Source organism: Cucurbita moschata, unplaced genomic scaffold (assembly GCF_002738365.1).
Source record: "Cucurbita moschata cultivar Rifu unplaced genomic scaffold, Cmos_1.0 Cmo_Scf00050, whole genome shotgun sequence".
NCBI lineage: Eukaryota > Viridiplantae > Streptophyta > Magnoliopsida > Cucurbitales > Cucurbitaceae > Cucurbita > Cucurbita moschata.
Genome location: NW_019268566.1, coordinates 520,737 through 535,671, shown reverse-complemented (window position 1 = coordinate 535,671; position 14,935 = coordinate 520,737). Strand labels below are relative to the sequence as shown.

Here is a 14,935-nt window from a genome sequence, read left to right as displayed (position 1 = left end):
GGGGGGGGGGGGGGGGGGGGGGGGGGGGGGGGGGGGGGGGGGGGGGGGGGGGGGGGGGGGGGGGGGGGGGGGGGGGGGGGGGGGGGGGGGGGGGGGGGGGGGGGGGGGGGGGGGGGGGGGGGTGTCAGTCACCTTCATGCACTTGCCTTTGAGCATGCATTTTATTTTTCTTTACTCATTTGTTCTGTTCGCTTCTGTCACCATTTTTTTGTACCTTGTTATTGAAATCATCCTGTTCTTGTGACGATTTTCTTTTCTCTTAGAATGGGCCCTTATGTGAAATTTCCACCTGAAAGTTGAAGTTTGAAGTTTTGCGGATTTATTGGTTAGCCTTGGCATGATTGCTAAAAAAGTCTTGACCAAAGGGCAAGCAAGGAGCGCTGTCGGCATGAGTATGCACATAACAAGGCCGAAAGGGATGTAGCAACCAACTTGAATTGATGTTGCATGCATGGTTCAGAAAACAACTTTCACAACACAAAGCAGGTTGGTAGTGCTTTTGAGGCGACAGTTTTATTTATTATTTTCCACTATTCTTTTCAACTCATCGGCTCCAACCAAGAAAGTAAACACTCATATAATATCTTTTGTTATGTCAATAATCTTAATGTTTGACAAGGAAGGTCTATCAAACATTAATACAAAATTTGACTATTGTATACTTATCCTAAGCGTCTTCTTCTTGCTTTCATTGGGGAAGAATTTTCCATCCATAATTTTTTTTTTGGGGTAAAGTACCATGGCATTTCTTATCTGACACAATATTCTCCTATGTCTTTGGTTGATTTTATTTAGGGGACTGGAGGAGGTTCTAGATCTCAAAGGAGCCATGATGCTAAATTTTCCAAGTTATCTTTTATTATGGTAAGAAAAAAAAAAGCTAAATTTTTTAGAAGTTTATCTGGTCCTACCTTTCTCATAATAGTGTCTTGAGCATCCTATACCTGTCTCTTCCTCGCTAAAAAGGAAAGTTAGATACCATTTTTAGCATTTAGGTGGCATGGAGTCCTGTGGGGGTCAGTTAAATTGGCTTCCCAAACTCATTCTGACGTGTTTTGATTCAACCCATAGTTACTATTAGTATTGGGAATGATGTCATGTGCTACCTTGTCGGATTCGTCAAGTTGTATGCCACTGGCGTCCTTATCTGGTACACCTGAAAATGTTCTTTCTCCCCACATTCACAGTTCTAAAAGGTTCAAAGCTGAGAGAGGATTAGATGAGATAAATGTAAAAACTTGAAGATGTTTGTTTTGTACATTTGTAGATATGATATTTCTTTAGGCCCTTCAATGCTCTTAATTTCAATAAAGTTTCTTCAAGATTTACCCATGAGAGAAAGATTGTCCGTGTAGGTCTTCTTCTTCCATTAAAGAATAAACCAAATAACACATTGCTGCCCTCATTTCTAGGGATATCAATAAAGTTGATTTGACCCACATTCACATTCACTTTCTCTTTTCTCTTAATTATGGGATTCAGGATTTACCTCATTGACTTACCATGGAATATATTGGATGTGAAAAATGATATTAAATATTGAGCTGCCCCTGATTATTTTTGAGTTACTCTGGTTTGGCTTTGGGGTTCAACAATGGTGGAATATATGTGGATTTTGTCGGCAATGTCAGAGAATGGTGACTGCTTACCAACTAGAGAAGAAAGCTTTTATTATTTCTATTATCGTTATACTTTTCTCATCACCAACTAGAGAAACTGCCCTCATTTCTAGGGATATCAATAAAGTTGATTGACTCATATTCACTTTTACTTTTCTCTTAATTATGGGTTTCAGGATTTACCTCATTACACACGCACACCACCTCTAATTGACTTACCATGGAATAGATTGGATGAAAAAAATGATATTAAATATTAGGATGCCACTGATTATCTTGGAACAGTAGGGTCTTAAATTTACTCTGATTTGGCTTTGGGATACAATAATGGTGGAATATATGAGGATTTTGTCGGCAATGTCAGAAATGGTGACTGCCCACCTACTAGAGAAGAAACCTTTTTATTATTATTATTATCATTATACTTTTCTTATTCACTTTTTAGTATGCCTATTACTATGTCATTCCACTCATTGCTGTTATTGTTGAAGGGAAAGTAGATATCATTATTTGTACAGGACACACTCTTTTCTACAAGGAATCTTCACCCTTCCTTTGAATTGCTGAACTGTTTGTGTTTTCATTTTTTGTTTTCAAGCTTGATTGCGTTTTAAAATGATACCCGTCCATTTCATATGCCATGATGTGAAAACAATGGGTAGAATTCATTGCCTTTTGACCTTTACTTTACTTTATTCTTCTATTGCATAGTTTGTAAATTACTTTCTTTATTTTCGCATTGATTCTCCCAATTTTCTATGGAGAACAAACTTGCTGAAAGTTGTCACTAGAAGGTAAGATGTAGGAAATTACCTTACAGATGAATGATTTGAGAGAGAAAAAGTAAACAACGGATTTTTGCTTTTCATTAGTAGAGTAGAGCTAGCAAATTTTCATCAGGAAGGAAAAAAATTTAACCATCTAAATTTATTTAGAAAACTATAGAAGTCTGATTTTTTTTTTTTTTTAAATATATTTTTTAAGCCAAGACAAACCATGAGATAGTTGTTAAACTCTCCTCTGCCCCCCTAAAATAGGGCCTTGAAGTTGCTTGAAACTTGCTAGCATACTTTCTTGGAAAAAAGCCTGCATTACTGCGTGATTCCACATCGATTGGGGAGGGGAATGAAGCATTCTTTGTAAGGGTGTGGAAACTTCTCCCTAACAGACGCATTTTAAAAGCTTTGAGAGGAAGCCTGAAAAGTAAAGTCCAAAGAGGACAATAGCTACTAGCAGTGAGCCTGAGCTGTTACTATTATTGACTCAATCTTCTTCAATCTCAATTGGCGGGTCTCCAAACACATTTCTAAGGTATTTTTCTGGAAACTAAGTGATTGAATTGATGTATACTCCATATTTCTTAACTTGATTCTATGCATATCTGTGGTTTTTATCTCTGTTTTCCCATCTGTTTCAGTCAAATTTGTATGGTAGGAGTGAAATCTCGCCTAATAGAACACTGTTGTTGGAGATTATCTCGATTATCTGAATTATTTTGAGTAAGAAAAAGAAATACTTGGAATTATACATTAATATTACAACTTTTTCTTTTTGTCTGAATGACATTTTACTGTTTGTTTCACATGCTAAGTCTACTTTTTTGGTATGCACTTTTGGCCCTTTCCCTGTGAACTTTGCTACAAAGGAATGTCACTATGCATTTTCCCATCAAAACCCCCTTCCCCACCAAACCTTCATTTTATTGGTTAAGTGGCCCCAATTTCAAAGGAACAACAGGAAGTGTGTATGAAAAGCTAGGTGGAGATAGATAGGGATTTTCAAATTAATATCTTTTTTGAAAGAATAATTATCAAACCTACTAGCCTTTTATTAATTCTTGATGTGAAATGGAGGGGGGGATTAAGCTTACTATTGTATGTCTAATCATTTTCCTTTTGGTTTGGACAGATTTGAATTTTTGGTTCTTTGTTTGACAAAACATGTTTACATTATTGTAATAATGACATTGATTAACGGATTGAAAATGCCTTGACAGGGAGTAATTATACATCAACAAGATGGTTACATAGTTTCTTCATGAATTTATTATGAAAATATTTGAAGGTTTTAGAGAAAGTTTTGAGATATTTGGTTCGATTCAATTAGTTAAGATATCATATATTTGTTTTTGAAGGAGTTGAAAAACATCAACTTGAATATGGGTTACGGGTTATGTTTCGAGCACGAGTGAAGGTACGTGAACTTGTAACGTTAATTATTAGACTAATTATTTAGATATTTTCTCTTTGGTAATCATATATATAATAAAAATAAAACTTTTTTAGATAATGCTCTCTACCAAATGTTCATTTGGTAGGTCATTCCACTGGATTATTACTTTTATTGTATTTACTTTTCTTTTTTAAGAAAAGAATTTTAATATTGTGAAATTATTTTATTTTATTAGTTGAATATTAATATTATGTTTTTGGTCTTCGTTCACCCACCTATTAAAAAAAAGTCAAGCTATGAAGGGCAATAAAGGATGAAACATGGTGGTTGGCCATTGAAAATTGTAAGGGTAGATGGAGAAAAATACATTATGGTGATGTTTGCTTTAATTTGAATTTATCAAATTTAGAGATGAAATCTTTTTATACGCTTGGAATTGAATTACTAAAAAAAGGTTAAAAGATAATGTTTGTATGTAAAATAAAATTTAGATTCTTTGTTTATATTACTTAAGAAGTTGATGGATTTGTAACATGAAATAAAACGCCTTTAACATTTAACCTAACCCATCAATCAAATTCTTTTGATTGAGGAGAATTTTACGATTTGCTTAGAGTTTGTGTAACAGTTCTACCGTTAATTAGTAGATATTGTTCTTTTTGGGCTTTTTAGTGTTTGGCTTTAATATCATTTGTAACGCTAGTATATTGTTTTCTTGGGCTTTTCCTCTTATTGCTAGCATATATTATCTTCTTGGACTTTCCCTTTTGAACTTCTCCTCAAGGTTGTAGCAGTCCTACTGCTAGCATATATTATTTTCTTGGGCTTTTTCTAGTTTTAAAATGCATATGACAAGAAAGGTTTCCATACACTTATAAGAATGTTTTGTTCCCTCTCCAATCGATATGAGATCTCACATTATGATTTAAACTTCTTTGCGATTTGGTCTCTTTTTAAGAATTTCATTCTAATTTATATATTTGATGTAGTTATTTGAGTATTTGAATGAGATAAATAAGGTCCGTTTAAAGCTCTTCTTGTTTTCTCACAATTTTGTTATCGTGATTTTCATCATTTCAATGTAAACATTTGGATTCATAGTCAAATTTCAAATAATAAGAATAATGGTAGTAGCTATATATATAAATATATATAAACTTGGGTGAGAGACTTGAAATTGGGAGATTAGGGTTTTGAGAGGAGAAAAAAAGAAGAGAATTTTGGAGGTAATTGGCATATTTTTCTTTGTTTCTTATGTCCTTATTAGCCAAAATAGGAACCTTATCAAAGACAAAGGTTAGGGAAACAATACCATAGAAACCACATGTGAAGAAGTAGAGGAGGGTTGCCCCTAATGTGCCGTGGCCCATTACCAAGAACCCAATCACGGGACTCCATACTGCAAAACTGGAATGAATTCGTGTTTAAGAACAGAATATCTCGAATTCATTCACCAATCCGAACTTTAGTTCATTGTTTGGGTGCTAACAGCCTTATCCCCCTTCTATATTTGGTGCACTGTTCAAGATTCATCACACATACAATCAAAGAAAAAGGGTCTTGTTTCCTTGCTAGTTTCTTCTACCTTCAACTCGCCACTGCCCGCCTCCGTCAATCCGTCCTGAATTTGAGCCCAAGCTCACCACTAGCTGATACTGTCCTCTTTGGACTTTCCCTTTCAAGCTTCCCCTCAAAATTTTTAAAATGCGTTTGCTAGAGAGAGGTTTTCACACCCTTATAAACAATGCTTCGTTCTCTTCCCCAACCGATGTGAGATCTCACAGCCAACATTCTGAACATGACCTGGTCCGTGAGCTACAAATACAATTGTGTTCTTTGAAGAGTTTCCCAGGTCTTTAATGGTGTGTCGAAGTACTGAGTGATCATAATCAAATCCATGACCACCTTGGCTGAGGTACCTTCCACCCTATGAATCCAATCACCCCTAAAAGCTTCGAGAGTATCGAAGAACAAAGTTGATTAGATCAAACAATATTCACTTTTTATATAGAAATTGTCATCTAATTCAATGTATAATTAGTTGAGGTACCTTCTCAAGTTCCTTCAACATTGCTTTAGTAGAAATTATCCTCTGTGTGCTTTCCCTTAAAGTTTTTAAAACACGTCTTCTAGGGAGAGGTTTCCACACTCTTATAAAAAGCACGTTTTGTGCTTCTCTCCAACGAATGTGAGATCTCACATCATCTAAATTCATTCTTGAAACAAGAGCGGGAACCACTCAAATAAAAACATTACCCCATCAAAGAAAGTACTACACGTCAAAGCTGATTGATGAGAAAAGAATTCAGACAACTACCGTCAAAGATATATAAACTTGTATCTGTGCTTTGGTATTTTGCAATTCATAAAATGCATCATCAGCATTTGCTTTGACAATTCGGAATTGTATTGAGCAAACCAATTGCTCAAACACATTGTCCTAATTTATGCTCAAAATACGATGTGACCAACTTTTTCTAATTTTTTTTTTTTTTTTAATCTCCCAATGATAAGTAATAAGGTGTCTTGTCTTAATCATGTCACAAAAACTTTATTGTGGATGACGAGATTTTACCATACATGTTCGGTTTATGGAGGTTTCATTGTATTTTTCAATTGTAGAAAAATTTTGGATATTAAAATGAAAGTGGCATATTATGCTTCTTAAGCTATGAGTTTATGAGTTTTTCTTGTGTTTAAATTTGCATGTCAGAGTCATTCAAGTGATGATCATCAATTCTCTAGTAAAGTGATTTGAATCACAAGTTTTCTTTACTCTTGATCTTTAAATCATTAAGCTGTTTCTTTCCAAAGCTTTCCTTTGGGTTGTTTCCTTACTGTTTCCCGAGTTTTTTAAATAATTTAGATCTAAAGGTCTTGTTCTCCGACAAACTTGTTAGATCAATTTACAAGAATTTCACAACACACCACCTTCTGAGGGAATTTCAACAAATCCAATGGAAACAGAGTGGAGCCTATAGCTCATAGGATTAGAGCTCGTGGTTACAAACCACAATGTCGAAAGTTCGAATCTTCCTCATCCACAACCGGTCTAAAAGAAAAGGACTTTTCCCCCTAAGAGTAGAAAAATCATGATTGGTACAGCGGACCCAAAGCTATAGAACTTTGGGTCTTTGATCGAAATGAATAGCATTATCGAAAACGAAAAATTAAAAAGATAAGGTCATTCTTTTTTTTCAGGTTAATTCTATCAAAAACAAAAAAGGCAAGTAAAAAAAAAAAGTAAACAGTAAAATGTCTTTTACCCCATTCGTTCCAGGAGGCATAAGAACCACTTTCACAGGATTCCAAGAATTAGGGGACAGTTCACTGTCAGTAAAAAAAAAATGTTAGCAATTAAGACAGACAGACAGCAGAGGCAGCTGTTGTGACAGCCAAAGTTCAGTGTCCTAAGGAAAGTGACATTTGAAAGAGTTCATAATACATTAACTATTCACTAAATGAGATTAAAAAAAAAATAATAGTTAGAGCAACAAGTTAGCCAGCCATTCTTTCACAGCTCCAAAAATCTCCTTCCAATTCTATATATCATATCATAAGCAGCTGCTGCAGGTCACGAGCTCCTGAACAACGGCTTCCATCGACGGCCTCTCGCTCTGTGATTCGTGCGTGCAAAGCAACGCAATTCTACATAGCTTCGCTGCTTCGTATTCGAAGTATCGACCATGGAGCTTCGAGTCGAGAAGCTCTACGAAGCGGTATGCTTCAGCAGCACCACGCAATGAGCTGGTGATCTTCCTAGTCCCTGAGAGGATTTGGAACACTAGCACACCAAATGCGTATACGTCGCTTTTCTCTGTGAACCGACCTGTTGTGGTGTACTCTGGAGCTAGATAGCCCCGAGCTGCTGTGGCTTTGAGCTCGGAGAAGACGATGTCATTTGTAAGCAGCTTCTGTAAACCGGAATCCGAGAGTAGCGGATTGAATCGCTGGTCGATATGGACCTTCTCAGCTGAGATGTTTTGGTGTACAAGAGCTGGCTTGTTTGCTTCATTCTTGTGCAGATATGCTACACCTGGTTTTAGATCAAAACATTCAGCTTGGTTTCAATCCATGGCAAGATTTTCAAGAAGTAATAATGTAAATAAGAACAAAGGATACGTCATCACATCATCACGTCATCATTTAACGTCATCACGTCATCATCTAACGTCATCACATCATTATATAACGTCATCACATCATTATATAACGTCATCACATCATCACATCACTGTATAACGTCATCACATCATCACATCACTATATAACGTCATCACATCACTATATAACGTCATCACATCACTATATAACGTCATCACATCACTATATAACGTCATCACATCATCATATATCGTCATCACATCATCATATAAAGTCATCAAATCATCATATAACGTCATCACATCATCATATAAAGTCATCAAATCATCATATAACGTCATCACATCATCATATAACGTCATCACATCATCATATAATGTCATCACATCATCATATAACATCATCACATCATCATATAACGTCATCACACCATCACATCATCATTTAATGTCATCACATCATCATATAACATAAAGCATAAATAACACATGTAAGGGTCACCAGGCACGTGTCGTCAATAAAGCCAAGAATGATATCAAACTAGCTTCATAGATATCAAAATAAAGTTCATGCAATAGCTAACCTTTGGCAATGCCCCTTATAATGGATACTCTAGTAGACCAATCAAGACCTTGCCCATCACCATCCTTGATATCAAGATATCTCAACAAGTTCCCATTAGGAACAAAATCATAGATAAGAAAGCACTCTCCCCTGCCTCTTGAGCAGCAAAATCCTCTAAGTCTCGCCAAATTTTCATGCCTTAATGAAGTTAAAAGGTTCAATCCTTTCAAGAACTCAGCTTCCTCTGACTTGCAGCTTGTTTTACAAATGCTCTTCACAGCCACAACTGATCCATCTCTCAAAATCCCTTTATATGTAGCTGAGAAGTTGCTCTTCCCCAACAAATTCACCTCTGAGAAGTATTGTGTGGCTGTCTCCACCTCTTCTAAATTGAACCTGAAACTTTGGAGCACTTCTTGCCCGAAAACGCTCAAGCCTCGACCGTCTGCTAATGGATCCCAGCCATTGGCATACTCGAGGCTGACAAGAGGAGATCCATTCTTTCTGTACGTTGTTTTGGTTTGATCCGTGCTGAGACGGTGATCACAAATGTCGAACGAAGATCCAAGCTTCTGTTTTCGACGACGGTATTGTGTGAACATTAAGATCCCAATACCTGAAAGTGCTATGGTTACAATAACTACACCAACAATTGAAGCGTTTCGAGATTTGGACGAACTCGATGAACTCGGGCAACGAGTATGGTTGCAAGGCAATTGAACATTAGCGGTTTCGGGTATGTCTCGTGGGGGCATCGTCCCAGTTGATCCAGCATAAGGTTCAGGTTGGGTTTGAGTAACACGACTCGAGCCGGAACAATCTTTCAAGGAAGGAAACCCAACTCCACACAATCCCAAGTTGTTCTCAAACAAGAATCCTTCATTCAATCTCTTCAGAGCTTCATCAAAGCAAGCACAAGCAAAACAAAGCTCCTACTTAGCTTCATGTAGAAGAAAAAATGAACAAAACACAAAAGCATGAACATCGATCGATACCAGGAGGTACATTGCCAGAGAGCGTATTGTTTCGAACGTCGAGAACTTCAAGTGACGGCGCATCCGCAAGCCTTGAAGGAACAGAGCCAAAGAGATGATTGGAGCTCAAGTCTACTCTCACTAACAAGGCCAAACGTCCCAAGCTTGCAGGGATTGCACCAGTTAACTGATTGGATTGGAGAGCAAGAACAGTGAGCTTCTTCAAAGATGCAAGCTGCGTTGGTATGCTCCCACTCAGCTGATTATAACATAGCTGCAATACTGAAAATGAAGAACAAAACAGCTCAAATATGAGCAAAACAGAGTGCAACACACAAAAATGACCATTCCAAGCTCAAAACAGTGAAATCACAAGCTTCCCCTTAGATTCAAGAAGCCCAAAACCCCTTTAACATAGAGTATTGTGACATTCTAGATCGAAGAAAATCACATGTTCTACAGATTAAATCGAAAAAAAAAACATGACCCAGATTCAAAAAAAACAGGGGAATGAAGAAACTCATCATCTCTCTGAAAACCAAATGGATTTCAGGCAGAACTATGAGCTTCAATGGCACCCAAAACTCATGCATGTAGAAGAAAAGGCTGTAAATCTATAATTTCAAGCTAGATAAGAACATTTGTTGAAGTAAACAGCAGCCAACAGTCACATTCAAAAGCTATCTCACAGCACTTAAAGCAGCCATAGAAAGAAACCAAAGCAAACCTTGTAAGCTCGCCATGTTCCCAATCTCAGGCGGAATCTCCCCAGAAAAGTTATTAACATTCAAATACAAATCAGAGAGCAGAGTCAAGTTAGCAATCTCTTTAGGAATATCCCCAAACAACGAGTTATAATGCAAATAAAGCCCAGTCAAGTGCTTAAGCCCAGCAATGGCAGGGGAGAGATTCCCACTGAGCCCTTTCCCCTGCAGCGACATATTAGTAACTTGCCCCTTCTCATTACACCCAATCCCCTCAAAAGAGGCACATGGGTATCCATCAGCGCTCCACGAAGATAGATACTGATTTTCAGGGTCTAAAGCCGCCTTCAAATCCAGTAGCGCCTTGAGCTCATCGTTGCCCAGAATCCGAACTGGGTTCGAGAGGAAAATGAAAAGGGTGATGAAAATGAAGGAACTGGGGGCCGCCATTGATGAAAGTGGGGCGTTTCTGGGTGTTCTAGATTTGGGTTTGCAGAGGAATGAAGAAGAAGGTGAAGGGGGTTTTCATTAGAGGAGGTTTCTTTTGGAGTGAAGGGAGAAATTGGGAGCAGAGTGGGGGCTGAAAAGGGTAGATTCTTGGGAGATTAAAGCCTGCCTGTAATGGAGATGATGATAATATTTTTATTGGCCATAAATTATTGAATTCGCAGAGCTCTTTATTATTATTTTTTTTTTCTTTCAGTTATTTATTTATTTATTTATTTATTATTTTGTTGAACTTCAATAACATAAAAGGAAATAAGTTGAGATGCATTCATGATTCAACTATTCAAAAATTTATAATAATTTTAGGGAAATAATAATTTAATTTTTTAATTTATTATAATAATTTAATCGTACCAATTTAGTCTCAATATTTTAAAACGATTTAATAAAAGTCGTAAAAAATTCATAATTAAAATTTTGAGTTGTTTGGATCGGTGACTCTGAGCATTGTCTATTAAGTTCACGACCCAACCTTCTATTTTCGGGTTATATTTATCCACAATACATATTATAATTATAACTAAAATCTCGTAAAATTTAAATATTAAATATTTATTAGTCACAATACATCATTAACATCAGTTACAAACGCTAAATATTTTTAATGTTTTTAAGAGTATGATAGGGTTGGATTATAACCCTATTTTTGGATTTCCGAGCAAAAATGTTAACATGCCAACCAGACCGAGATTGCGTTTTTTATTATTTAATGAGTTAGATTTTTTAGCCTATAAACCTATCGAGTCCCTAATTCGTTTAAGAATACACCTCTCGATTAAAAAAATAATAATAAAATATTATCTTACGAAGATACACATTTCTCTATTATTATTCAAAATAATTAAAGAGATTTCTCCTCGTTAGCTAAATGGGACAGGGACTGAAGAATCTAGAAGACTCTTCGTCCCGCCCCTACTCCCAACCCCTCTACTCGTCCTGCTTCGACTCGCCTTGTTTTAAGATTTTTTTTTTTTTTATTTTATAGAAAATATTTTGAAAAATATTTTTTATTTTTAAATTTAGTAAAAATAGGAAGAAAAAGGTGGATTGAATATCAGCCGCTCGATCGGTGGAATGTGCATGAGACCTCATGGAGTCTCGCCATTTTCTGATGATTGGTCTTGGTCGTCAAAGTCAAACAAACGAAGGAGAAATGATACGCTACTTCCACTCACACCATAATGTTGACTTCCTAAGTTCAATCATGCCATTAAATTATCATGATTGATGTGATGAAGGCGAGCTCATTATATCTTTTTTTTTAAATAGAAAAAAAATAAATAATGATCAACCAAACAAGTCTTCTATCCATAATTATCAACTCCAAATGATAATGTTTTCCAAATATTACACAATATATGAGTGTTTTTTTTAATGATTGTAATAAATTGATTTAGCTAACTTAGGAGTTAAGCTTATTGAGTAATTTTTGTGGTTTTTGTGTAATTTATCTCATAGTTTTACTCAAAACGTTGCAAATATAAAAAAAAAACATAAATATTTATATCTTAGTTGTCGAGCGGAAATATTCGGACGTGGAATTCAAGTGCAAGTGTGAGATCCCACATCAGTTGAAAAGGGTAACGAACCATTCTTTATAAGAGTGTTTAAACCTTGTTAGATGATGAAAGTCCCACATCGACTAATTTCGGGAATGATCATGAGTTTATAATCAAATAAAACTATCTGCATTAGTACGAGACTTTTTGGGGAAGCTCAAAGCAAAGCCACAACACTTATGCTCAAAGTGGACAATATCATATCATTGGAGAGAATCGTGTTCATCTAACAAACGTATTTTTTTGTTGTGATTTCTACATAAATTTCTACTATGTTGGTTAAAAAAATTTAACTTTGAAAAGTTAACTAAAGCTGCATTTTTAATCCGTATTTTTATGAAAAGAATATATTCACTGTTTAATAAAATACTATTAATACTGTCAGCTTTTTTTACCCAAAATTTACTTTGACCTATTTTATTAATTTCCACCCTGTAAATCATATTTTTTTTAATTAAAAATATTGAATACTTTAAAAAAAAATTAAGAATTTACCCAAACTCATTAATTTAGACAAAAAAAAATCATAAAAATAATTTAATAAAAATGAAATAAAAACAATATTTAAACATAAAAAACAAATAATAAAAGAAAAATAATATCGCGAATCACAACAAGAGTATTAATTGAGACAACCAAAATCTATTAAATCAAGACATTAATGACATATCTTATAATAAAATATTTAAATCATAAAATTATATAGAAACGTTTTAAATGAAGTGATTAATGTTCTAACAAACTATTTAAATTAATTAAGATATTAGTAAATTTGAAGATGAAATCCTGTTCGTCAAAATCCTTCTGTTAGTTCAACTGGGACCATCGGATCTGATCAATATTTCAACGCTCCAGATTAAATCTCTAGGTGACCCGCAATGATCAGCCCTATGTGTGCCATGTGGCGGACATCTATTTGTCTGTACGCCAGGGGCAGTACCCGGCCATGGCATGAGGCGGCGGACCCAATTTCAAAATTCAAATCGACTAAGAACTCTGCTGCGTCGCAGCCCACCGTAAGAACAAACGTTAAGCCACGTGGAGAAATGAAGAGGAGGAGCACGTTGGGTTGGGTGGGCGTGTGAGTAGAGGATTAAGAAGGGAATTTGAAAAAGGAAAAATGGAAATAAATAAATAAATATAATATTTGTGTCATTAATAGAGAGTGTCAGTAACTGACACTCCACTCTGCAGGCTTTTGTCGTTGTTCAATTACACCTTATTCGCATGATATTATTCTTATTTAAAAAAAAAACATAAATAAAATAAAATATATTTGGTATTTATTTATTATCCACGTCAGAATATTAATATGGCAATTATTGTGAATTTATTCCTCCAGCCACCTTTGTTCCCCTTGGTCCAATGTTTTTTTTTATTTATTACTAACATATCTAATTATACAAAATAATTTTTTTTCGGGAAAATAAAAAATATATTTCATCGTTTTAAAAATTGTGCAGGTGACAACGATACATAGCTGATCAAATAAGATAATATCTAGTGACGGTGAATTTGAGTTGTTACAAAATAAAGGTGTAATTTCTTAGCTATTATATTTTTTAGATCGCTCTCGTTCGAATGTGATCTTAATTTATTCATGTACCTCTTATTTCCTCAGGTGTTACAACGTAGTCGTAACATTGTTTTTCCTTCAAATTATATTAATTTAAAAAAAAGTAATTCTTTCCAAAATTTTCGAAACTTTATCATATCGACTTCTTCCATGCTCGAGCTTCTTTTTACGATATTCTACGTAAAATGTATATAAAGTTTGGATGATTGCAATTTCACTTTAGAAATTTCATTTTTTTCATTATGGATGTTCTGAAGAATTTTGAAAAATGGACCTAAAAATTTATTCAAACTGCTTATGATGCTGTTTGGATCTCTGACCAATTATACTGTTTTTTTTATTATTTTTTTCTCATCAACAAATTGTATTTTAATGTCGAATTACAAGATTAGTTATTAAGTTTATGAGATATTTTTATTTAATTTTAAAGATTTTTGTTAAATGTATTATTTAAAAATTACAAATTTAAATATTATAAGAGTCGTCTGATTTGCTCTGATATGAACCACGAGACATCAATCATACGATATACTTAAATGAAGATGTGACGAAAATATTGTTGAAATTATCAAAAGATATTTCAATTCATGTCACATTAAAAGAAAAATGAAGTTTCGTGTTATAAATTTTGGGTGGATAGAATTATTGTATTTCATTAATATATTTTAAGACTTTTTAGTTACTTTAGGTTAGGGTTAATTATGACCGTTAAGTATGGATGTTACAACTCTTGGAATGTCATGTAGTTTCACTTTGAAACTATATAAAGCCATGTATATTGTATTTGTAAGTAGATTGGAAAAATATAGTAAAAGAAGCATTTGTGATTCTCTTTAGCCAATGACTAAGTTTCTTTGCAATTCTATGTAGTTGAAGTTGCACGTAGAATCATTCAAGCTCGACATGATCAATCTTGCTTGTGGAGTGATTCGAATCTCAAGCAAGTATTATTGCATTAAGAGATTTGATCAACAAGAATCATTCAAACTAAACATGATCGATCTTGCTTGTGAAGTGATTTGAATCTCAAACAATGTTTTTACCTTAAGATATTCGATCAACAAGGTAATCCGAATCTTACTCCTCTTGTAGTTATTTCCACGTATCATGATCCCTTCTGAATCTACCTCATATGTGACAAAAAAAAAAAAAAAAA

General features: G+C 34.9%; 2 protein-coding genes across 5 annotated transcripts in view; one reads left to right on the top strand and one right to left on the bottom strand.

Moving 5' to 3' along the window:
* The window catches only part of LOC111435659, an 8,422-nt gene extending 4,530 nt beyond the window's left edge, over positions 1 to 3,892 (top strand). The window contains exons 3-6 of one of the 4 annotated variants that reach the window (XM_023073107.1): positions 264 to 486; positions 796 to 864; positions 2,657 to 2,930; positions 3,754 to 3,892. The gene's annotated coding sequence lies outside the window, so the exon portion shown is untranslated. Of the gene's footprint in view, positions 1 to 263; positions 487 to 795; positions 1,333 to 1,482; positions 2,562 to 2,656; positions 2,931 to 3,753 lie in introns of those variants that run through there. The other 3 variants (XM_023073108.1, XM_023073109.1, XM_023073105.1) reach the window with 3 other exon arrangements.
* Positions 3,893 to 7,109: 3,217 nt separating this feature from the next.
* Positions 7,110 to 10,784, bottom strand: LOC111435805 (probable LRR receptor-like serine/threonine-protein kinase At5g63710). Its single transcript, XM_023073364.1, has 4 exons — positions 10,161 to 10,784; positions 9,455 to 9,715; positions 8,479 to 9,357; positions 7,110 to 7,827 (listed from the first exon to the last, which is right to left on the bottom strand). Exons 1-4 carry the CDS (start codon positions 10,585 to 10,587, stop codon positions 7,346 to 7,348), a joined length of 2,049 nt encoding a protein of 682 aa, XP_022929132.1. The 5' UTR covers positions 10,588 to 10,784; the 3' UTR covers positions 7,110 to 7,345.
* Between the last annotated feature and the right edge of the window lie 4,151 nt (positions 10,785 to 14,935).